The sequence below is a fragment of the Eleutherodactylus coqui genome, chromosome 13 (genome assembly GCF_035609145.1).
Source record: "Eleutherodactylus coqui strain aEleCoq1 chromosome 13, aEleCoq1.hap1, whole genome shotgun sequence".
Classification (NCBI taxonomy): Eukaryota; Metazoa; Chordata; class Amphibia; order Anura; family Eleutherodactylidae; genus Eleutherodactylus; species Eleutherodactylus coqui.
Window position 1 is genome coordinate 74106825 of NC_089849.1, and position 25392 is coordinate 74132216.

Consider the following 25392-nt stretch of genomic DNA (forward strand, 5'->3'; position numbering starts at 1 on the left):
ATAACCCACACTGATGTCGCGTATTTTCCTATATAATCTAGAAATAACGTTAAAGTGCAGACAGCATTTCCAATATGGGGTTACAGATGCTCTTTCTCTCCTAGTAATGTATACACCTCCAGCAGAATAGACAAGACTTGTCGCTTGTGTGACTGCGATTCCTGGTGGGTCCTGTTGGTGCCATAGGAACATTTTCTCATCTGAGTTTGTTTTCACAAGACAAGCGACTTGATACATTTATGTATTTATGTTTCAAAACACACCTGTACCCTCCCCAGTGTTAACCATTTATTACTTGTGACACTCCAGTAATTCCTGCATCAAGTCCCAGAAGATTGGAGCAGTGATCTTTGCTTCTGGAATTGACTAGGAAGGTAACACATGCTGTAGAAATTCTTGGAAGCTTTGCGCATATTCCCAAACTCCTGCAGACCAGAGAAAAGCTCCGTCCAGGAGGGGGAGATTTCAGCTGACGTTGAGTTTTTAAGAGGTCTAATTTTTCCTAAGTTGTATTCATTTTGAAAACCGTGCCCACCGAGAAGAACCAAAATGAAGCTTTTTGTTGCACTTATCACTTTCGTGGTACTTGTGGCTATTTTCACAGGTAAGGAGATTCTGATGAAGAAGGTCTACAAATGTACATTATGTTGGATGAAGTTTTAATTTAGGTGTATGGGGTTTGGGGCAGTAACAAAATCATCATTTTAAATTGACGTGTGTGGACATCAGCTCTATATAGTATTAGATTCCAATTGTAATTGTATATAATCTGAATTTATTACAGGGGCGTTTTGTTTTTTCCTCTTGTACCGTATATATACGGTAAGTACTCAAAAAAACAATTGCATGCAGAGAATAAAAAGGGTTTGTCCCACCACAGACATTGGTGGCATAATATGGTTAGGATATGCCACCATTGCCTCCTCTGCAGGAGGGTATAGTGGTTTTTAGAATGAAATGACAGCAGCGTTAGGAACGTATCCTTCAATGTTGTCCCCTGACAGCTCTTCAAACTTTTCCTGATCCCTCTACCACTTTGCTTTAGCAATCAGTGGATGTCATAGTAGTTCATCAGCCATTTGCTGCATATGCTTTAATAGGCTTGTTTTCTTGATTGCAGTATATCGGATTCTCAGTTCCTATGACTAGCTGTCATGCTTTCATGAGTTTCAATTTTGAATAATGTTTTCCCTCTTAAGTATACCTGGCAGATCAAGCACAAATGCAGGACAGCTTACAGCGTTTTGTAGTAAAATAGCCCATGTTGTTCTATTGCACAAATTATAAGTAGCTCCATCACACTGAGCAGATTGAAAATTCTATTCATGTCATGTGGAATCTGATTTCTCAAGGGGAAGAAACTCTTCTCAAAGAAGACTTTTGTCCATTGATTTTTCTTCTTCAGCACACTTAAGTCAACATACTGTAGAAACAAACCTTGCCCTGTTGCAAAGTTTTTCAAAACTTACAGCAGGGGCCATCATTCTCAAAGTGTTAAAACTTGAACTGGAGTTATTATCAAACAGGTTTTCATTGACAAGGTGGTAGTGAACAATGCATAGATCCTAAATTGGTTGGCAGAAATTACATAATGCCATTATTTTATTGTATTTTTATTCTCTGAGCATTTTTGAAGTGCTTTCATTAAAGTTTTTAATTTGCTGTTCCTTTTTAGGGTAGGGCTGCAGACATAACCGTGTAGATGTAATAATGGTGGAGTCGCTCAGACTAATTTTTTTTTCTTTGATCTAGAAACATTGAGGCATATCTGCCAATAGTGGTGCACCGCCATGTGGTGCACCGTATTCAGTTTTTATGCAGGGTGCACCATGCTTACTTAGTTCTGACAGGTTTCCCTCTCCTATGAGAGGCTCCTACCTTTTGTAGCTCACCATTACTTTTCCATGTAGAAAAGTGTCCAATTTGTTTTTCCCGCTGAAAAAGCCCCACAACAGGGAAGGCGCACTCAATTTTTGCAACACTTAGCAAGTGTCAATAGGTCTTTGTAAATATGGTGTTCAGCTTGAACACCATTCTTTTCAATGCGGTTGAAATCTGGTGCCATTAAATTGCTAAATATACTGCACTGTCAGCTTACTTGCATCAGTAGTTGGACTTATCGTAGATTTTGGTCATTCTGTCAATAGTAATGCTGTGCTGACAGTCACCCTTGTAGATAAAATTAACATAATCTACAGATATCATCTGTATTTCATATGCGGATTATGAGTATTTTGTGGGCCCAATCTGAAAAAATGGTTTTATATTTTTTAATGCTCTGCCTGCTCACCTATGTAGGTGCCCATGTTCTGCTGCCAGCCTCTGCTGTCCTGCAATGCACTTCTCTGGCCATTCGGTCACACACATGCACCAACTCCCGGGCTCGTAAAGCACCATTACATGCTAAATTCCCTCTGACTTTAGTCAATTCCAAAGTGCCATTGGCTTTTTAAGGACCCTTGCCACAATACTCTACGCCTGAGCAATAAAGTCTATTTGGTTCCTGTGTGCCTTGATGTATGTTTGTTCCTGCTGTTTTAGGTAAAGACTTGGTTTCTTCTCATGACTATATTCCACTGTCTGTTGCCTGTCCTGACCTTGGCCTGTTCTCCACTTACGACTTAACTATACCAGCCTTGACTGACTACATCTCCTGTCTGCTGCCTTGGCATCATGAACTGGGATCACTTCCCCACCTATGTATCAGCCATCACTAACCGAGACCGTTCTTGGGGTAGAGATATGGGGAATCCCTGTGGGGAAAATCCAAATGCCATTTGAGAGATTAAAAATCGCACAGTTCCTAAGACTCTGTTCCTTGGTTCAGCCCTGCACCTAAGCCGTTGAGTGAATAAGTGGCTCTATGTCTTCAGTTGCCATTGTTACACATTTCTGCTTGTAAAAAAAAAGGCAGAAAACCCAGCGCTCCAAAGGACTTCAGTAAAAAATGGCTTTATTAAGACAACAGAGTAAAAGCATCTAGTAAAAAAACTGCTTACGCGTTTCCAACAAGTTTCTTAGTCATAGACATTTCTCTTTATTTTTGTACTTCTGCAAAACCAAAAAAACACTTTGGACCAAAATGTATATCAATATAATATATTTCAAGCAGTTATGTTATCCTGTTTGTTTTAGGTTTACGTTCTGAAATATGGGGGTGTATTCGAGGAAATAACAGTGTAATTAATAATAATAATCTTTATAATAATCTTTATTTGTATAGCGCCAACATATTCCGCAGCGCTTACATAGACAGGGGGATACAGAAAGACAAAAGTACAGACATTACAGAACCACGGTTACATAGTAATCAGTTGGTGGAAACAATAGGGGTGAGGGTCCTGCTCCAACGAGCTTACATACTACGAGTAATGGGGTGATACAGAAGGTAAAGGGCTGGAGGTGTGCACAGTATCGCGCGGTGGAGAGTGAGGGATGCTATACACAGACAATGGTCAGACATTTAGCTATGCGACGGCAGGATCAGTATGACTACAGGAGCGGTTTATGATGGCTAGCAGGGATTGCAGTCAGTAGGTCAGGGAGCATGTTATCAGGCAGCATATAGAGGAGTTTGTTTAGGGAATGCGGTATGCCTCCCTAAACAGGTGCGTTTTTAGAGCACGCATGAAGTTTTTCGAGTCCTGGATTGCCCGGGTAGCCTTTGGTAGTGCATTCCAGAGGACTGGTGCTGCTCTGGGGAAGTCTTGGAGGCGGGAGTGAGAAGTTCGAATTAGAGGGGTGTGCAGTCTAGTTTCGTTTGCCGAGCGGAGAGCCGGGGCTGGGTGATGGATTGAGATGAGGGAGGCGATATAGGGGGGGCGCTGTGCTGTGGAGGGCTTTATGGATAAACAACATTTAAGGAGAAGACTCTAAATAAAGTCTGATAGCTATTTGGCACAGCGTCAACAAACACCAAATTGTATTTCCTTTCATGTAAAATATAATTGCCCAAATAATTAGTGAATATTAATTTATTAAAGTGGGATAAGAAATTTGTTATGTTACATCTTAATGTATGATTTTATATTTTCCCTGCTTCAATACAACTTCTAGGTTTATTACCCACTATGGGTAAATTCACTTACCTGCAGTGCATTGTTGGCATCTACATCAGCATAATCTCCCATATTATACATAAACGTTCCAATAAACTTTAATAGCCACATGCACAGCTGCAATCAATTGTCTATTCTTTCCACAGTTGCAATCAAAATTATTTAACCTTCATCGCAAATTCGATTTATTTGCCCAATTTTCAAACTTTCAGCTGCTTGCAAAAAATAATCAAAGAATAGCAATTTAAATAGCTCAACACAACTAATATATCAAGCATTTTCTCCAAATGTATCACATAATGTCAATTTTAAGGACTATGGCAATTTCAGAATACTTCAACCCCTTCGTGACAAGCGCCTTTAGCGGTTAGTTCAGCACCTTTCTGTTGTTATGACCTGCTGCAAACATGATGTATAGCCAGACACCAGCTTCTGACAGCGATCTTGTGGAATCTTCGACCATTCCTCATGGGCAGTGGCCCTAAGTTCACTAGTATTCTTGGCTTTGCATGCTTTCATCAATTCCCATTAAAGATTTTCTATGGAGTTCAAGTCAGGCAATTTTGACGGCCACTCCAGAATCTTCCAGGACTTATGAAACCAAGCCTTGGTGGACTTTGAGGTATATTTGGAAGGTCCAATGATGTCTAAGATTCAGCTTCCTTGTAGAAGACATGGCATTTTTTCTTGCCCTACTTAGGTTTTTTTAGTGCAAGAGGAAGCAAAGCAGCCGCAGGGCAACCCAAAGCCAACGCTGTGTTTTACTGAAGGCAACTTCATTCTTCTTCCTCCAGATATACTGCTGATTAGAGATGAGCGAGCATGCTCGGTAAGGTGAGTTACTGGAGCGAGCCTCGCTCATCTCGAGTAACTTCCTTCTCTTCTGAGCGTGCTTGGGAGGGCAGCAGGGAGCGGGGGGGGGGGGGGTGAGAGAGATCTCTCTCCCCCCTGCCGCCCCTCCCCGAGCACGCTCGGAGGAGAAGGCAGTTACTCGAGATGAGCGAGGCTCGCTCGAGTGACTCACCTTACCGAGCATGCTCGCTCATCTCTACCGCTGATCTATAGACCCAAAAAGTTCCAGTTTTGTTTCATCGCTTGACAAAACTTCTGTGGCTTATTTCTATGAGTTCAAGCATACTGGAGTTGACTTTTCTTGTGCATCTGGATCAGTAGAGGTATACGCATTGGAGTTCCAGCATAAAAACCTTTGTGAGTGCTGCAGGTCTTTTGCAGTCACTTGAGAGTTTTTGACCACCTACCTCCTCAGGATTCTGGTGACAGCTGGTGATAGCCTCCTCCTACTGCCATGGCTAGGAAGTGTAGGGAGCGTTCCTTTAACTTTGAACTTGCAAACTCTGCTTTCAACTGTATCTCTAGGAACATTTAGTGCATTTATCTAGTTTTGTATCCTTTTTATTGTTTGTGCTAGACAATGATCTTTTCTCTTAACTTTTTGGACCACTCTCTTTACTTAGCCATATCCTAACTTAAAATCAAATGTCATAGTCAACAAAGCCCTAGCCTGTCTAGATATTTAATTTGTTTTATCTCAAGAAAACCTGATGCAACTAATGAAGCCCTTGAGTAGTTGCATCAGGTATGGTTGAGGCAACACCTGATTTGCAAATGTGTGCTCTTATGAAGGAATCTATTTGAGGCTGCAGTAATTATTAAAATGGCATTCTGTGTTGGAGAAACCATTTGTTATATTAGTTGTATTAAGCTATTTAAAGAGAATCTGTCACATACTTTTAGCCCTGCAAGCTAAGCTTATGGTCTAAAAGTCGGTGGCCTGTAGAGTGTGGGGTAAGTGTTATACTTACCTCCCCTATCATTCCTCTGGCGTGAGCGCTGAAAGTTGAAGCTGCAGTGCATTGAACGGCACTGCTAAGTAGTCTGCCCATTATAAAATTAGAACAAACGGACTACTTAGCAATCCGCTCAATGCACTGAGCAGCGTCTTTCAGCGCTCCTACCGGACATCCCCGGACTTAGTGAGTCACCTACTTTCAGTCCACAAGCTTAGCTTATATGGCTAGACGTTGGTGATAGATTTCCTTTAAATTGTTTCTGTTTGATTGATTTTTTTTGCAAACAACTGAAAGTTTGCAAATAAACCTAATTTGCAATGGGGTTGAATCATTTTGACTGCATACTGAAATAGCATTCTTTTGGCATACATTTGGCTGGATGATATCAGGATTCCAATTCCACACCTGTATTGAGAAGTAGATACATTAATAAATACCTTGATCAGTAGAATGCACCTGTCATGGCACTGACAGCATTGTGACTTCTGGATTTCGGCTGCTGGTCCAGGGTGACATCAAAATGTCATCCCTGGACCACATGACATGCGGGGTGATGCATGCCCAGTGCCATTTGGCACTGGGCACCAAAGGAGTAACATCTCCCTTCATTTCCAGAGCTGATATGCTGGCTGGGCGGTCTTTCAGTGAGGGTATTTAAATTGGTTCCATTGTGTAAAGGATGTCGATCATACCGCTTGTGTTCTGGACAGCATTTTGTGCTTTGGTTTCATGTCCAGTAATTCAGTAAATATATGTTCTGTTTATTTTTCTCGGTAGTGCGTACTAAGTACACCTATTCCCTGTGGTTTGGCATTCCGTGATCCATGCTGCTTGATTGTCTCCAACCAAAATACAGCTTCTCTCCTATAGTGGGGTTGCCCTTCTTGGGGTGAGTGCTCCAGTTGAGTGGCTGGTCTGGTCTAGGTGGTTCAAGCAATACCAACTTGCCCTTATCCTAGTTCCTGGCTGAAGCCCATTTAAGTCACCTACGTGAGACCATAGAATCCTGTTAGCCATCCCCTAGTCTTACCCAGTGCTTAGCTCTGGATTTAGTCATCACCAATTGTACCAACAAGTTATATCATATGTGATAGTACCTAGCTCAAATTGTTTCCAGCATCCTAATTGGTGAAGTGTTAAGAGCCTGGACACATAATATCAACAATGTGGTCTCCTTTGCTTTGACTAGTAGACTGTGGATAACACTGAGCTCCCATGCTTTTCATTATGAAACCACAAGATGCCTGTCGTTTAAAAAGCAGCAGAGGTCATAGCTGTTTGTGAATTGCACTAGGCTATGTTCACATTAGCGTTCCATCAGAGGAGCAGCTAAACGGAAAGAAAATGCTTCAGTTTTTGTGCCCACAGACATCTAGTGAAGCCTTATCTCTACCAAAGGATGGCAGTAATTATAGAAATTACACTATACAATTATACTGCCATATATATTATCCTCTTACATCATTTATTACTATTCTTGATTAAAATGTGTCGCTTAGATTAAAGGTAAAGCTGTTCCAAATATTTGGTGAAGAGGAAATGTTTCTTAGGGTAATTTTACAGTGCATTCAGGAATTGGCTTTGGTCAGATTGTCTCAAATGATCCAGCTTCACATATACCCAGAATCTTGGTATTACTTACTATGTCTGCCACTCAAAGAAAAGCTGACTATGCTTTTTAGTACAGTTGGGGTGGTTAGATCCTAGCATAAACTTTCCAAACACATGCCAAAAGTATATCCTGCCTGTATAGTCATGGTGTCATCTATTGAGCACTCGGGTCAGAAACGCTATCTTTTCTTCTTAGGGAGAGCAACTATGCTATAAACTAAGTGAGGAGACTCAAATAGCCATGCACACTCCTCTGGGTAATATGCAAATAAGGGAGATGGAATATATCTTCCACAGTGCCACCTATTGAAAAGCAGCATTCCTTCAAGCCAAAGTCAGACTTTTTATACAAGCCTTGTGAGGCCTCGGTCAGACGGGCATTTTTTGCCGCGATTTGCAGATCACATGACGGATGCGCATCCGCAAATCGCGTGACCGGGGCCGAAAAATCACCGGAAAAATCTGCTCCTAGCCACGTTTTCGTTGAAACGGGCCGATCACAGGAGTGCTGTCCAACCCATTGCAATTCAATGGAGACGGCAATACAGCCGGCTCCATTGAAAGCAATGGGCTGCCGGCGAGCGCGGGATGAATTTTCGGGAAGGGATTAAAAATATAAGCCCTTCACTGAAAATCATCCAAAAATGTGTAAAAATAAAAAAAAAATCTATACTCACCTTGTCCCTGCAGACGGAGTTCAGCTGCGGCCGGCCGGCAGTTCTCCTGAACTGCTCTGAGTAGTATTCAGCAGGCGGGGATTTAAAATCCCCGCCTGCTGAATGGGCTGCCTCTGATTGGTCACAGCCCTCACCAATCAGAGGCAGCTCTCACTCACCCATTCATGAATGGGTGAGTGAGTGCTGCCTCTGATTGGCTCAGCGCAGGGACCAATCAGGGGCAGCTCTCAGCTATTGAATGTTACAGCTGTGGCAGAGGAGAATGATTTGTGTAGTATATGTTCTCAATGGGGTCGGCGCTGCTGCCGCCGGCCCCATTGAGCACATATAGAGAACACAAGGAATCGCAGATCGGCACGATCAGCGATTTCTTGTGTCCTATAATTTATCGGACAAGCGCATAAAAAGCGCTCATGTGTCCAATACCATTGCAAAGCAATGGTTCTAAAAGATCGCAGATCGCATGCGCAAATCGCGGGAAAAATCGCCCGTGTGACCGAGGCCTTTCAATGACCTGGAATTAAAAGCAAAGCCAGACTCCATGCACAGACAGCTGTTTCAGGGTTTTTGCCCTTCATCAGTGTACAGTAGGAGTCTGGCTTTGCTAGTGAGAGGCCTGGGACAGAGTGGGGGGTCAGAAACGCTATCTTTTCTCCTTTGGGAGAGCAACTATAAACTAAGTGAGGAGACTCAAATGGCTATGCACGCTCCTCTGGGTAATATGCAAATAAGGGAGATGGAATAAATCCTATTGAGCACTGTGCTCTTCTTTGGAACACAGTATGGATACATTTATTTAGATTGGCGTTATCACAGTCTCAATAAACAGTGCCCTCGGGAAAGATGCGCCTAATTTATTAACAGGCGTTACTCTATTAATAAATTAGGTACCTCTGGCTCGCCATGTGCCTCAATTTAAATCTATTGAAAGTGGGTTCTGGTATAAGTTATAGTAAATGTGACAGGCCAGGGAGTAATAAGGCTGCGTTCCCATCTGTGCTTGAAACTCCATTCATGGGTTCCATTGCAGTTCCGGCACAAAATACCGAAAGAAAAACAGCTGCATGTAATACTTTTTCTTCCGGTACAATACTGAGCAGCTGAACGGAAACCAAACAGACCGTATTATAGTCAATGGGGTCTGTTTGGCGCTGTTCGGTTCCGTCATAGTGGATTTAGGTCAGAGGATTCCCTTTTCCTGCTCCACAAAAGGAGCAAGAAAATGGAATACCCGCCACAGATGTGAAGGCAGCCTAAGTCTGAGAAGCCATGTCCTGTCCCGCTAAGCCACACCCCTTTTCAGAATTATTGAGAAAATTTAAAGGTCTCAAATTTTAGCGCACAAAATGGTATACGCCCAAATGTACTACATTTATATTTAAGAAACCTGGTGTAAGCAATTAAATAAATGTGCCCCACTGAGTGTTGTTGATGTGGTTTGGACTGCAGACGGGTGAGTGGATCATGACTTAGTGTTCCATATATTGGAACCTTTAAATTTTACTTATGCTAAATTTTTGGTGGTCCGTAGAAGTTCTGCTCATCCCCTCCTGTTAGTCCAGTCTTCCATCTAGTTATGGTCTGAGAGAAAAGTAAAACCATATACAGTATATAACTTACACATGCGCATGTGTGTTTAACTTGTTTTAGCTTGTGTGGATATTTCATGATAATTTGTAATAGAAATACATTCTTAAAGGGATGTTCGCATCTCAGGAATCCTATATCAGTGTGCTCGAAATTGCAAAGCAATGCAGTCACCCATAAGATGTTCCAAAATGCTCCGTTCTCCTGATCTTGCAGCTGTTGATTCCTCTGTCCTCTGGTTGTTTACTGCTCGTTGCCAGGGCAACAGACCACCTCTTCTATGGAAAGAAATAACAGAACACATCAGTAGCTGGTGGCTGGGCTGAAACTAGTGCACATTCCCTCCTGAGATCTTGGCCATCAGATTTAGGGCTTTTTACATGAGCGTATATCGGCTACTGTTTTCACGGCCGGCCGATATACGCTACCATCTGAGCTGTCTTCCCCTTTTCCTCCCCCTCACCGACTCTCTGCCTCTCTCCTCCGCTTTGGCTGTTTGCAATTGGAGGGGATGGGACGGGGACAGCTCCACCCCGTTCCTTCCATTGCTGACTGCGGACAAGAGGAGGGGGCGGAAGCTTAGCTCCGTCCCCTCCCATTGAAAACAGCTGGAGGGGAGGAGAGAGGCAGCAAGGGGCATGGAAGGGGGAAGACAGCTCAGATGGTGGCGTATATCGGCCGCCCTTAAAACCAGCACCCCATATACGCTCCTGTGAATAAGCCCTTAGCTGAAAGAAGTGTGCAGGCGCCGGCTGCCTTTGTTCCTCTGCTATTACTTTCCATAGAAGAAGTGGTCTGTTACAATCAAAACAAGCAGTAAACAACCAGAGGAATCGATATTTGCAATATCAGGAGAAAGGAGCATTTTGGAAATAAACATCTTAAGGGTGAGCGCATTCTTTGGCGATGTCAAACACATTGGAATAGCATGCCTGAGATGGGAATACCCTTTTTAAACATTTCTTTAGAATGCAATCAGAATAGCTGGTGATACAGGTAATTGCTGTAAAGATACAGAGAAAGAAGGGAGCTGCACTCTCTGATAGAATAGCCTGTCCTTAAGAAAGTTTGTTAGTAGCAGCAACTTGCTAAAATAGGCTGAAAGAATTTCATGTTCTCTGCAGTCTGATTTCCCATGAGGAAGATGCTTCTCTGAAAGAAGACTTTTGTCCATTCATTATCAATGTAGGCAGTGGAAAAACAAGCCGTCTTCTGTTTATATATGTATATCGGACAACTTCTCAAAGGTCTGAAAATCTTTCAGTAGCTTAGACTTCATTCACACAGATTGAGATCCAGGAGTATCTGTACCTTACTTATATAGCGTGCATATTTCCTTGCATGGATTTAAAATGGTCATTGCAGAAAAAACATGTTAATACACTTTGCAGTATGGCATAGTGTATACAGAAAACACAAGCTGACATGTAGTATTTTTAGATTTACTGAAATGGATTTAAAGGGGTTGTCCCATGATAAATATTTTTTTTGTAGTTAGATCCAGCCCATAATTATGAACATTTTTTTGTATTTACACTTATTACTAAAAATGTTTCTATCCCCAGATATTCCAGGGTTGATGTTAGAATAGTGCTTCCTGCTGTTTCTGTTCCATATCCACCTCAGTAAGTGTCCCACTTGCTCCGTGATGCTTCCTTCCCTGCTCCACTGGGTACGTGCAGGGATCCCTGTGTGCTGAGCGGCCGCTTCTGAAGTTGTTGCGCCTTCTCTGATGTCAGAAGAGATGCTGAGTGATAAGAGAGGAGATGGAGTTACTGCAGAGAAGCAAGAACAAGAAGGTGTGACCACCCTGGAACATTTACCGAGGTGGACCGGGCGCAGAAAGGCTCTTCAATAGAAACAGCCGGCACCAACATTCTAACATTGGAAATATCTTTAAATTAAAGGAACACAATTAATTACAAAACTAACACATTTTAAACTGCTACAACTAGCGGTACATAGCTGCTGCTAAGGCAAATAAGAATATGGAGTGTAGCAATGCAAACCTAAATACAGTTGGTGGGGACATGGAGCCTCATTTATATAAAATGTGTAAGATAAGACAGGTAAGCTTTGCTACCAGGGGTGCCTCTACCATTAGGCAAGATGAGCCTCCAGTCTCTGGCGGCGGCATCTATCAGGAATAGAAGTGGGGGTGTAACTGTACGTCCTGGCAGAGGGGTACTTAGCTCGACAGGACATATAGTTACACCTTGGAGATAGTGCAAGATCAAAAGAGATCCCGCACTATCCGACAGCAGGAGCCAGCTGTCACTCATAGCCGGCCTCCCGCTGCAACAGCGGGGGCACATTGGAGCAGCGACCCCCGCTGTTAATCCCTTTTCCTGCCGCGATCTATGTAGATCACAGTAAAGGGTTCACAGAGGGAGTGCGCTCCCTCTGTAACGTCATCAGACTCTCGAGATATAATTGCGGAGAGCCCGACTGGTTGCCATGGCAAAAGGACACTAGATACAGGCATCCTGCATTGCCAGTGCCTGTGATTGCTAATACAAAAACTGAGGCAAAATGCTTTTTTTTTTTACATTTTGCCACCCAAAAAACGCAATAAAAGTGATCAAAATGGTACCAATAAAAGCTACAGCTCGTCTCACAAAAAACAAGCCCTCACAAAGCTCCGTCCATGAAAAATAAAAGAGTTATAGGACTTTGAATGCAGCAATTTAGAAAATAAAAATTCCAAAAAAAGGGTTCTTATTGCGGAAAAGTGGAAAAACCTAAAAAAAGCAGTTGCAGAATCGATGTGTTTTCTCTCCCTGCTATCATAAAAAAATAATAAAAGTTTTATGTGTAGTTCATGTACCCAAAAATGGCACCAAAAAAAACTACAGTTCGCTACGTAAAAAACAAGCCCTCATACAGCCGTGTCGGCAGAAAAATAAAAAAAAATATGTCTTTAAAAGAATGGAGATGTCCTTAAGGGGTCAAAAGGCAAGGTGAAATCTTCACGTTACATGTGTATTTTGTTGCGTGCAAAAGGGCCTTTAGCTTGTCCATATGTGTACATATATAGTGGGTTTGGAGATATTTTCACTTTTGCATCTTGTTATGTTGTGGCCTTGTGAAAATTAAAAAAAGTTAAAGTTTTTCCTCATTATTCTGCACTCAGTACGCCATAACGACAAAGTGAAAACAGAATGATAAAAATCGCAGTTTTTCATTAAAAAAAAAATTACGAACATTTTGCATTGACATAAGTATTCAGACCCTTTGGTATGACACTTGAAATTCAGCTTTGGGGGCCTCCTATTTCTCTTGATCAACTTTAAGCTGTGTCTACACAGTGCCCCAATATTCCCTGTATGGTCTGAGTGTGTGGGACTACTCTGTGGATTGTGTTGGTGGGATTTACAGTATGTTCAGATACAGCAGAATTGGTGCAGATTCTGGGCAACATAAAATCCACACCAAAATCCACATCAGATGCCGAGTCACAATCCACATCTCTGGTGCAGATTTTCAAGGAGGATCCAAACCGGATTCCAACTCTTCAATTTCAGGGCATCTTCAGACGGGCAAATGCGGAAATACTCTTGCCGCTACAGAGCGTATTTGTACACGAACCTGTCAAACGTCTGAAAGCTAAGTCCTGCCCTATCTTTTCTTGCAGGTACAAAAACTACATGCAAAAAAGATAGGGCTAATTCCAAAATCACGCGAGTCTGAAGACGCCCTAACCCTGTACTGAGGACGGGCCTCATTGGACTCCTGTTCTGCAGTGGTCTCTCAGTGGTGTGAGATCCCCACTGATCAGAAGGTTATCCTCTATCCCTGTGTTCCCCAATTCCAGTCCTCAGGGACCCCCAACAGGTCATGTTTTCAGGATTTCCTCAGTATTGCACAGGTGATGTAATTATTGTTGGTGCCTTAGACATTGCCTCAGGTGTTCTTACTATAGAATATCCTGAAAACACGACCTGTTGGTGGTCCCTGAGGACTGGAGTTGGGGACCTCTGCTCTATCCTGTTGATGGTAGAAAATGCCCAAATCCAGATGTGCAAACCTTGTGCCATCATACCCAAGAGGACTGGAGACTATAATCACTGCCAAAGATGCTTCCACTAAGTACTGAGTGCCGGGTGCCAATACTGATGCCAATGCAGAATGTTAGTTATTCATTTTATAAAAATGTACAAATATTTATAACATTCTGTTTTCACTTTGTCATTATGGGGTATTCAGTGCAGAATCATGGGGAATCATGGGCCACAACATAACTAAATTTCAAAAACCGTTGGACCCACCTTGTGCGTAATAGGGGCTAGGCACACCCCTGCTTGTTATGCATAGCAACTTGGCACAGTGCGATTTTTACATATTCAAGAAATGGAAACTGATTGTTTTAGACGAGGACAGGGCCAGTTTTTCTGTTAGCACGTTAGGTAAATCAGGGTATCTGTGTACAAGACAGATCAAACAAAACTGCTCAGTCGTAACCAGCAGAATATTGCTATGCAAATATAGAGCAACACCATCGCCCCACTTTAAATATATTCAAATTTTGGCCATTACTTTCTAAAAATAATATAATATGCAACGGCAAGATTAGCTAAAAAAAACCTCTTGTTCTTATGTTTTTTATATCTATAGCTGTATTTAAAGGGGTTCTCCAGGACATAAAAAAAAAAGGTTATACGGCCTTAAAGGGAACCTGTCACATGCCTAAAGCACCATAAACTAACTTATGGTGGTGTTAGGGAATGTGACAGGGAGTCAGGTGATGTATTTTCCATGCTCACGCGTTTCCTGGTTCCCGCGGTGTCTACCTCTGAAGTCTGCGCGATGCCTGAAAATCTGACTCCTATCAGAGTGCTGTGCGTGCGCTCAACCATAGACTTCTATAAGAGGGCACACACGTGGGACTGTAAAATGAGTCAGATTTTCGACCAGTGTGCGGACTTCAGCGGCGGACACCATGGGAAACAGGAAGCAGGTGAGTATGCAAAATATATCACCCTACTCCTTGTCACCTCCCCTAACAGCACCATATTACGTGTCTTGCCTGGATCAGTAATGTGTCATAACTTGTCTTATTGGCAGTAATGAGTGATACCTTTTTTTTATTGGCATATGTCTGAATACTCTGTGGAAAACCATTTAATTACTGTAATTCTTCTTCCATTGATTGTAGATGCATCACCAATTGTCGCAGAGAAACAGGCCAAACAAATTTTACGGACTAAGCGCTCTGAAGGAGGATGGAAAGCAGGGCACCCAGATGAACCAATGAGGGTATATATTTGTTTTAATAATATTTTAATAACACTCATTTAATATGGAACATGCACTTAGAAATCTCAGTAAGGTTCACCAAATGGGGGTGGTGGTATTCTCCTGATGGCTCAGTGGTTAGCACTGTTGCCCTGCAGTGCTGGCATTCTAGGTTCAAATGTGGCAATATCTGTATGGCGTTTGTGTTAAATATTAACCACAGTGTTAAATAATAATCACCTTTCTTTATATAACACCTACATATTATGCAATGCTTGACTGGCTTTGAACCTAGGACCATAGCACTGCAGTGCCAACCACTGAGCCACCATGCTTCTTCTGCCTTCTCCGGAGAAAAAGAAACATGTGGAGAACATGAAAACCCCATGCAGATGTTGGCCTTCGTCCGATTTGAAACTATGACTCAGTACTGTAAGGCAACAGTCCTAACTCCTGAGCCACCATGCTTCTCTCCTCACCCTATCTCTTCCTTTTTCCACTATCCGAAGTTCGGGTTTGCTCTGAATTGAATTTTAGCAAAGTTTGACTCGAAATAGGGTTTGACTGGTTTGGTTTACTCAAAACACTGTCTGTAGTGCAGCAGCCGGGTTTGGTAATGTAGCTCTTTCCCATTAAAGTAGTGAAGCTCCTTCTAAACATATGGTCAGCAAGGGGTCCGAATGGTGGGCACGGCCGATCTGCTATTGGTGAGCTGTCTTGATGATAGGGTAACACCAATAGTTGTTCCCTTTTTAACACCAGTTTGTCAAACATCAGTTTATAGCCCCCATGCAGAGTGAAAGCAAACGAGTGAAAATGGCAAAAAAAGTCAGGTTTGTTTGATGGAGCCAATAGGGATTTAACACTGACCAGCAAAAAATATATTTTACATATTTGGAGACTGGAGGTGTTTGGACCAACGATGGCAAAAAAAAATGTCACTGTTGTGTACGTTAAAAAATATATATTTTTATATAAGATGTACATTCATACTTTGAATATAGATGATTGACGCACTGTATATCAATTTAGCATTAAAAAAACAAACAAACGTATCAAACCTCTACCCTTTATAAGCTTTAACCCTTTCCAATCCACTGATCCATGGAGAATCTGACCCAGCTTTGTGAAGTTGGCCTTATGCTCTGTAAGATTCTATTTGCTTTTGCAGCTGCTGCCTGAAGTAAGTGGCGGCATTTAGCATACTGGTAATCAGCAGTGGCGGTTTAAGTAGACCATACTTTGGGGGCTGTTCGCTATATATGGGTTCTCTTTCCTCACCGCCACTCTATCGTACATCATCAGCGTCTCTCCACCTGTTAATGTTGTCGCTCAAAAAATTTCACTATTATATAAATATAGCTATATGAATTTAAGTTAGGAAAGAAATACAAAAGTGTCCGCTTTAGATCCCGACACGGCACTCTTTGGAAGAGGCCGTAGATATAAGAAATGAAAGCTGCGCTGTAATTGGTTGCTGTGGGCAACAAGGACAGATTTTCTTTTTGACGGCTTCCAGAATTCTGCCCCTTGATGTGTTCTTCCTGCAACAGTGAATTGTTAGGGCTCACGCACACAGGCATATGTGTCCCGCATATTATAGAATATGAGGCACTGGGCTACTGAAAATCCCCACCTGACTCATGAAACACTACTGCATGACCAGATCATTGGCTTTTGGTGGGCAGGGTCAGAAACATAAATAGTAGGCAGGTGTTGTAATGAATCAATGGCAGATTATCATATGGCCACTTCGGGATGGCCATGGGAGCTTCGGGCTGCCCATATGATAATTTGCCATTGAACCAGTTTACTCAAAGCTTAGTTTTGCCCTTGGATTACATTGTATTTTGACACAAGATGTACACCTGCCATGGGTTGGCATAGATTTGCATTAAAATTTTACTGTCTTTAGTAATTTACAAGTCTGTTGGAAAGTTGCTACCCACTCCCGGTTACTGACGCCAACTTTTCAAAACTACAAGGTGTTCAAAAATGTTACAAATTTTAGCACAAATATTCTATCCAATATATTCTACAGCAGGAATGCAAGGCTAGTCCTTGGATTTCTGCTACAAATTCACAGATACAGCCCCACTGAATGGGGAAAAGCTGTATTTGGCCACCCGATATGCCAATTTTTTCCCCCCTCAAAACACAGATTCCGAGTTTGCTCATGGAAGGATTTGCACCATATGAACTGTGCAGATTTCCTTTGAACATAATGGGATGGCAAAACCATGCAGCTTCTGACAAAGATTTTGTTGTTCCATGTGAACGGGACCTTGTAAACAAAATTGACAAATCTTTTGAAAGTAAAGACCTAAATCCGAATAGTACATGACTTAAAGTGGTTCTGTCATAAAAAAAGAAAAAAAAATTCTATACTTGCCTATTCCTCACCCGTCAGTCTACTTACCAGATTTTCACCTCACCTATCTTCTCCTGTCTCCTGCAGTCCAGGGGGTCACTTCACCTCCAGCTGGCTTATTCCTCTCCTTCCTGTGAGGTTACATACATTTACAGGCAGTCTTCTTCCTGCCAGCCAATGTACATTACGTCACAGTTCACAGGCCAGCAGGGGGAGTGCCGATCTACTGCAGAGACTGCTCATGCGTGCTGTCTCTGCAATAGATCAGCATTCCTTCCTAGCCAGTAAAGGCCACAGCATCGGGACATGACCTTCACTGACCCGGCCGGAAGAGAATGTGAGGAACGCAACCTTCATAACAAGCCGGCCAGCATGCGGTGAGCTGACCCAGAGCACTGCAGGAACTCAACAAGTCAAAAAGATGTGGTAAGGAGACGGATGGGGAAGAAATAGGTGAGTATAATTTTTTTTTTAGTGATAAAACCCCTTTAACTGGGATACCATAGATGGAGTCACTGAAATCAGTTACTAATTGATCCTTATGTACAGCTTGACATTTCATGAAAACTTTTTAAAGACGTACATTGCCACATTAATTTCAACACCATGTCATGAAAAGACACCCGCCTGGCAATACTGAATAGGATTATGTTCCATTTATCCATGAGATGATGCATGTGAGATTAACCATTACAACAGCGATGAGCAGCGTAAGAGAAGAACCTTATACAACGTGACTGTTGGATATGAGTAATGCAATTGTTTCTCCCCCCAAGCTAGTACTTTGTGTCACTGCTGTCACCTTGTGTTCGTGTTGGTTCCATTTAGCAGCTAGGTTGTTACTGCAAAATGTGTGAAAAAAATGTACTTTAAATGGCAACATACATAATAAATTATATCTAGACGATCTGATGAGTTGCGTTAAGAATGGTAATAACAGGCTGTGAGTTTCCAGATCTATGAGTCAAGCTGTGATGTCAAGTTGTCCAAAGTAATAATGTCCATGATTGTGTTTATAGTTCACAGATAGTTATTTCACCCTGTCCGAGATAAGAATAAATGGTCATCTCTTTTACCCCAGAAACAGTGCCACTCTTGTCTAGTGGCTGTGTCTGGTATTGAAGCTCAGCTCTTTTCAAGTGAGTACTATAAACTAACGATTGACAAGAAATCAGACCCCTTTTTTTCTCATCCTGGACAACTCCTTAAAAGGGTGTTTTGGGGGTTAAGTAATTGTTTAAGCAAAGCAAAAAGCATTTAAAGGGAACCTGACACCATTTTTTGCAAAGTAAACCAATAGTAGCCAAACAATTATGAAGAGTCGGTCTTTTCCACATTTATTTTGCTATCGCTGTGAATAAAAGCATAACTTCCCGTGCTGCATATAAATGAGACAGAGCGGTCCAGTAAGCGTCCCGGACCATCTCTGCTAACTGCATGTTTTTCCAAGAGTCCTCAACTCTCGCCTTCTCTGACGTGGACGACATGGTAGGCGTCTCCCACGCACATTTCTTCTCATTGTTCTTTCCAGCCGGTATCACTTCAGTCATTGCCTATTTTTATCTTAAAGGAAGTGTGTCATCAGAAAAAGACATATTGTATAAATCAAGTTAAAGGAGTTTTCGGGGATTTAACTATTGATGAGCTGTGCCTCATTATCAATCCGGGCCGCTGCAATGTGGGCGGAGCTGTCTGCTTCCAGTTCTGTCTGAACCCACAGCAGCTTCAGTGCACAGCAGATCTGTAGGGATCCCAAGTAGTGTTGCTTATCTGGATCAGCCATTTTAGCAAAATTTATTTGGGTGACTCTGACCCAATTTGTATTGAAAATCAAATTTCTCCTAATGCCTGTGGCAGAGGACAGCATGCAACTAATCATCAGCCAAGGCAACTTGATAATGTCACCAAATGTGCCCTCTATCTTCCATATGGGCAGCAGTTATGCTACAGTGCTTGCAGAAGGACCATTGTATAGCCCGCATCAGATCATTACTGGGTGGCCACCCTCCTTGATCCTTGCTACAAGGCCGAAATGACAAATCATATTCCAGCAGTGGAAAGGGACTTCAAAACGCAGCAGTATACTCATGGCCACAGGGATGCATCCGCAATGGATTGCAGCTTTGAGACTTATGGCAGATGAGCAGGAAGCCACTGCAGCATTACCACCATTTGTGACAGGGAAAGTCCAACAGAGGTGTGACATTGTTTTTTCAGCCGGTCGCAGCCTTCAGAAACAGCACAGACTAGGACTGACAGTCATAGGCAGCACTTAATCATGATGGCCCAAGAGTATGTCCGCTCCTGCATGGATGTATTCAGACATGGTGTTGATCCCTTTGACTTCTGATTGTCTAAGCTGGATGAGTGGCTGGAGCTTACACAACATGCCTTAGAGGTGCTGCCTGCCACGCTGTCATTGTGCTGTCAGGAAGAGTGTTCAGCACAGCTGGGTTTCAGGATTTCCTGATGTTTATAAAAATGAACCAGGCATGGATTTCACCTGACTGCTGCACCTCCACGGTCAATTCAACTGATCAGTTGACCACACTGGGATCTCAAAGTGCTGTTGCTTCTGCTCGTGGTGCAGCTGATGTCCTCCTGCTTCCAACCATGTTTCCTCCTCCTACGTCCCCCAAATGAAGAATGTCAATATGGAAATATAGAGCTACAGCTCTCATGTTTCTATAAGAGGTGCACTCTACTCTCAAGGTGCTGTTGCCGCTGGTGGTGCTGGTGAAACTGTTTCTGCTCTCTTTCTCCTGCTTCCGACATGTTTCTACCTCCTCCCAAAATAACAATTTTCTAAATCACAAGAAACATCTGTAGCTGTCCAGCTTTTCCTTGGAGAAGGCCCGAGCTTCAGTGTATACATATTCCCTGGAGCGCTGGGTATTATCCCACTGTAAAGCAGGGTGGTGGCAGCAGCATGATGGCTTTTCATCTGCAGGGACAGAAAAATTGACCAGGAATAAAGGAAATTCTTTAGGAAAACTATTTTAGTCTGCAGATTTGAGACTATGACAGGAGGTAATGTTCCAGCACGATAATGACCCTAAACATACTAACACACTGCTAATGCTACACTGGAGGGACATAAAGGGAAACATAGAAATGTCTTGGAGTAGTCTGATCAAAGCCCAGAACTCAATCCAATTGTTCATGACTTGCAGACTGCTGGACACCAACACAACCCAGCTAATTTAAAGGAGTTGGTACAGTTTTGTCTGGAAGAATAGGCAAAAATCCCGGTGTCTAGATGTGTTAACCTAATAGAGACACTTTCCAAGAGACTTGCATCTGTATTTGCAACACAAAGGTGGTTCCACAAGTTATTGACTTTTACAAGTGAAATACGCAGGGTAAATCTGCTTGTGTGACTGAGCCCTTACACATTAACCCTTTCCAATCCACTGTCTGATGTCTAAAGACATTATGATTTAAGGCTGTACAGCTCCGATGTTGGAAGACGTCCGTCGGGGTTCCCTTACTGTATATTGTCAGCCTCTCTGCTGTCGGAGCCTATCCAACGTGTCACCTCATGCAGTACTGGCTTTAGCCAGCAGATAGCGCTGTTGTAGTATGTCATAAAAAGAGTAAGCCCCCTAGGAAAACCAGGATACAAATTTGGATCGGAAAGTGTTAAAGTTCTTTTCTTCTTTGTCTTCCTTATTGTTTGCGTCACAGTGAAAAATATTTTGCACCTTCAAAGTGGTATCTTGTGTGAATCAAAAAGTACAAACTCCCCAATTTCTTGTTTTGCAATAGTTTGCATTTTACTAATTAAATAAATCTAATTCTACATATATCTTCCTTGAAAATGATACCTTAAAAAAAAATCTACAACTTACCTTGGAAAAGACAAGACCTCACATGGCTACACTGATGAAAAGAAAAAAAAAGTTGTAACAGAAGACATTGGAGCAAACAGGCAAGCAATTGTACTGATCTGCAGGCCAAGATCAGCTACACTGGTTTTTGCAATTTTAAAGAGACTCTGTCACCTACTTATAGCCCCGTAAGCTAAGCTCATTGGCTCAAAGTAGGCGACCCGCTGAGTTTGGGGATGTACGTTTTATGCTCACTTTCTCCATTGTTCCCCTGGTGTGATTATTGAAAGTTGCCGCTAAATGTATTGAGCGGCAATGCTGAGTAGTTCGCCTGTTTTAATGTTTAAATAGGCGGACTACTTAGCAGCGCCACTCAATGCATTCAACGGCGGCTTTCAGCATTCACATCGGGGGAACAACGGGAAAGGTGAGCATAAAACTTACGTCCCCTGACTCAGTAGGTCACCTATTTTCAGCCCATAAGTTTAGCTTACGGGGCTAACAGTAGCTGACAGAGTCTCTTTAACGTGACAGCTAGGGGTTTAAAGAACGCTGAAACATGATTCATGTTATTCGAGAAACCAAAGACATTCATCTACCTTGTAGCACTGAACTTACCCCTTCTGTGTCTCTTTTAGGAGTACATGCTCTACCTGCAGCGCCTGGAGCAGAGGTCAGAAGAACAGTTCTATGAGCATTGGTGGAATCCTCACTGTCAGCCTCACTGCAATCGCAACATCGTAGACCCTGTCTAACATCTACAGTATGTTTATACACATGGAAGTATACATCTTTGGTGATATATTATAGCTTGTCTCACGAAGAGAATGCAGCCAACAGTGGTGGCATTGAGTATATCACTCCACCATTTGTGGTTGGGGATTAGCCACCAGTCAGCTGCTCGCCTCTCTTTTGGTGAACAGAGATGACCATGTGATCGTCACCAGTAAAGTTTGTCACAGGTGGCCAATAGTAGATCAGCAGTAATCTGCCGTGTAATATCCCCACTGATTAGCTATTTCCTGGGCCAGTGTACTTGTGCACTGAGATGATTTCTGCTGGAAGTAGACAGCTTCATTCTTACTGCAGTGGCGGGGCTTGGTATTACAGACAAAGTTCTCACTGAAGTGAATGGGAACTTTGCGTCTAATACCAAGCTGGTCCACTGCATTGGGAATGGGGCTGTCTGCTTCCTGCAGAAATAGTTTCCTGCAGAAATAGCTGGCCCCATCCCCGCTGACAACGTTTGGCCAGGCTGCACTAACAGCGGGCCAGGTGATCAGCTGGCTGCCGGAAATCTCAAGTGTCGGGTCCCCAACGATGAACTACCAATGATTTATTCTGAGGATAGATCATCAATAGTTTTTCCCAGAAAATCTCTTTAAAGGTAAGAGTAAATTTGACACCCAGGTAGGGGGAACACAGTCTGACACTGTCCAATCAGTGCAGACAGTGTCCAACTCTGGAAGGACACATCCAATTAACAAAGGGAATATTAAGACCCAGCTCTCATTTTGTTCATGTATTTCGAGGAGGAATAACAGAGGAACAACGCGATACAGAATTGTAAAAAAAATAGGTTTCAGAATAATTTTGTGGACTGAAAAACAATAATAATTTGCTGTCTTTCTTGCAGAACTGAACATTATCAGAGGAGACCGCTCACAACTGCAAACGAGAAACATCTGCTTTATGCTACTCTTCACATATTCATCTAAGTATATAAGCATTGCTATCTCCAGAACACCTCGATCACACCGGGAACTCTGATTATATCATGTAGTGGAAGCATCATGTCAACCTCCATTGTATCAGAGTGGGAATATTGCTGTGTGGGTCACAATTCGAGCATAAGGTTGCAAAATTAGTACAATGACAATGATTAATTCTAAATTGCCTTTGAACATCAATGAACATATATAGTTTCAGTTATATATTTATGCAAATGGTATGAAGCTTTCAAGCCTTTAAACATTGTATTCCATTGTATATATGCATGTATACTGTATACCCATATAAAGTCTTAATGTGTCTGCTACAATAAAATTATTGCAAACTACAGTTTGGATGCTACAATTATTAGAAACGCCATCTGCGTAAATCTTTAAAAATTCACATTCTCATGAAGCCCCCCAAATGCAAAAGACCCCGATTCCCTGTAAAACTGGAAACTGTTGCTGCTATCTCCTTAGGCCTAGGTCACACGGGCATTTTTTCCCGCGATTTGCGGATCGCATGACGGATGCGCATCCGCAAATCGCGTGACCGGGGCCAAAAAATCGCCCGAAAAATCTGCTCCTAACCACGTTTCATTAGAAACGGGCCGGAGCAGTGCAGCGCTGTCCAGCGCATTGAATTCAATGGAGCCAGCAATACAGCCGGCTCCATTGAAAGCAATGGGCTGCGGGCGATCTCACGATGAATTTTCGGGAAGGGCTTAAAAATATAAGCCCTTCCCTGAAATTCACCCAGAAATGTGTAAAAAGTAAAAAAAAGAAAAATACTCACCTTGTCCCGGCAGACGGAGTTCAGCTGCGGCCGGCGGCAGTTCTCCTGAACTGCTATGAGTAATATTCAGCAGCCGGGGATTTAAAATCCCCGCCTGCTGAATGAGCTGCCTCACCCATTCATGAATTCATGAATGGGTGAGTGAGTGCTGCCTCTGATTGGCTCAGCACAGGGACCAATCAGCGGTAGCTCTCAGCTGAATGACAGAAAACTGCCGGCCGGCCGCGGCTGAACTCCGTCTTCCGGGACAAGGTGAGTATATATATATATTTTTTTTACTTTTTACACATTTCTGGATGAATTTCAGGGAAGGGCTTATATTTTTAAGCCCTTCCCGAAAATTCATTGAATTCAATGGGCAAACATCGTTCTTCTCTGCCACAGCTGTTACAGCTTTGGCAGAGGAGAATGATTTGTCTAGTATATGTTCTCAATTTTAGTTAAACTGTAAACTTAATTGTTGTGCAGCAACCAGTGTTAGACAATTGCTGCACAACAATTAAAGAGGTTGTCCAATTGTAAACTATTGATAGTATATCTTCATGATAGGTCAACAATAGTAGATTAATGGGGTCTGTCACTAGGGATATTCACTGATCAGCTCTTCTCTGCACTGGGCTGATTTTTGCCACCACTGTCGCTATAGGAAGCAGATCACGCTAACAATAGCACAGTGGTCTGGGATGGTATTGCAGGTGCCGCATCCACTGAATTCAATAGGAGCTGTGCTTGCAGAACCAAACTGGGCTGCTGCAAGGTTGTCAGAACCATTTGCTTTCAGCACTAACTACATTGACAGTGGCACCAGCACTCACCTGATCCGCGGGGCTCCCAAGCAACTAAATCCCACCAATCATCTGCTGATGACCTGTCCTGAGATCATCAATAGAAAATATCAAAAAAGTCCTGGACAAGCCCTTTTACTATTTATCACTAAACCACCATAGACCTTCCAGACAATGGAGGACTCCAGCTCGCCTCGCAGCAGGGAGGATGCCAAGAGGAGTTGTTACTCCAATCATAAGGAAGAATGGAAAAGATCTAGCATCCATAAAAAACACAGCTTAGTCAAAAGTTTAAAACGTTGTCAGGAAACCATACAAAGTGTAACCCTACTAGTGTGATACTTTGTCTCTTTGGTTTCCTGACGGAGTTTTAAACTTTTCACAATAAGGACTACGTTCACACGGGCGAGTGCAAAATCGGGCCGACAAACGCAGCTCAATGTTGCACTTGCTGATGTGTGATTTTCACAGTGAGTTTTTGATTGGAAAGGGATTTTCACACAAATGAAAGGATCGCAAGTATTTCCCATAGACTTCAATGGGAAAAATTGCATCACACTCATATGCCAATCGCATGCCATGTGAATGCCATGCGATTTTTTAGAAGGTCCCACAGGAAACAATAGATCAGTGATGGGCAACCTTTTGAGCTCGGTGTGTCAAAATTCGCCAAAAAACCGACCATGACTCGGGTGGTGTGTCACTTCAAGAAAAAATCCATGAATTCGCGATATTTATTGTTTAAATAACAAATATGTATAATTGTAATGGATAACTGTATTTAATAAACCCAAAACACCCATCACACAGGCCCTTGCCTTACCCAGTCTCCACCTCACTTATCTTAGTAATGATGAGCCCCCAGCAGCGACAGCGCCCCCCACAGAGGCCCCCAGCAGCGACAGCGCACCCCACAGAG

The 25392-nt window shown here is 42.6% G+C and overlaps 1 protein-coding gene across 1 annotated transcript; it reads left to right on the plus strand.

Annotated features, from left to right (window-relative positions):
• Positions 1-378: 378 nt before the first annotated feature.
• On the plus strand, positions 379-23239 carry C13H17orf67 (chromosome 13 C17orf67 homolog). Its single transcript, XM_066586027.1, has 4 exons — positions 379-604; positions 14900-15000; positions 21819-21943; positions 22817-23239. The coding sequence occupies exons 1-3, from the start codon at positions 550-552 to the stop codon at positions 21933-21935; spliced, it is 273 nt and encodes a 90-aa protein (XP_066442124.1). The 5' UTR covers positions 379-549; the 3' UTR covers positions 21936-21943; positions 22817-23239.
• The last annotated feature ends 2153 nt before the right edge of the window (positions 23240-25392 follow it).

Excerpts from the sequence above, each read along its gene's own strand:
- C13H17orf67 (XM_066586027.1), top strand. The coding sequence starts at position 550 with ATGAAGCTTTTTGTTGCACTTATCACTTTCGTGGTACTTGTGGCTATT. Across the intron at positions 605-14,899 it reads ACTTGTGGCTATTTTCACAG|ATGCATCACCAATTGTCGCA; the intron begins GTAAGGAGATTC and ends CATTGATTGTAG. Across the intron at positions 15,001-21,818 it reads ACCCAGATGAACCAATGAGG|GAGTACATGCTCTACCTGCA; the intron begins GTATATATTTGT and ends TGTCTCTTTTAG.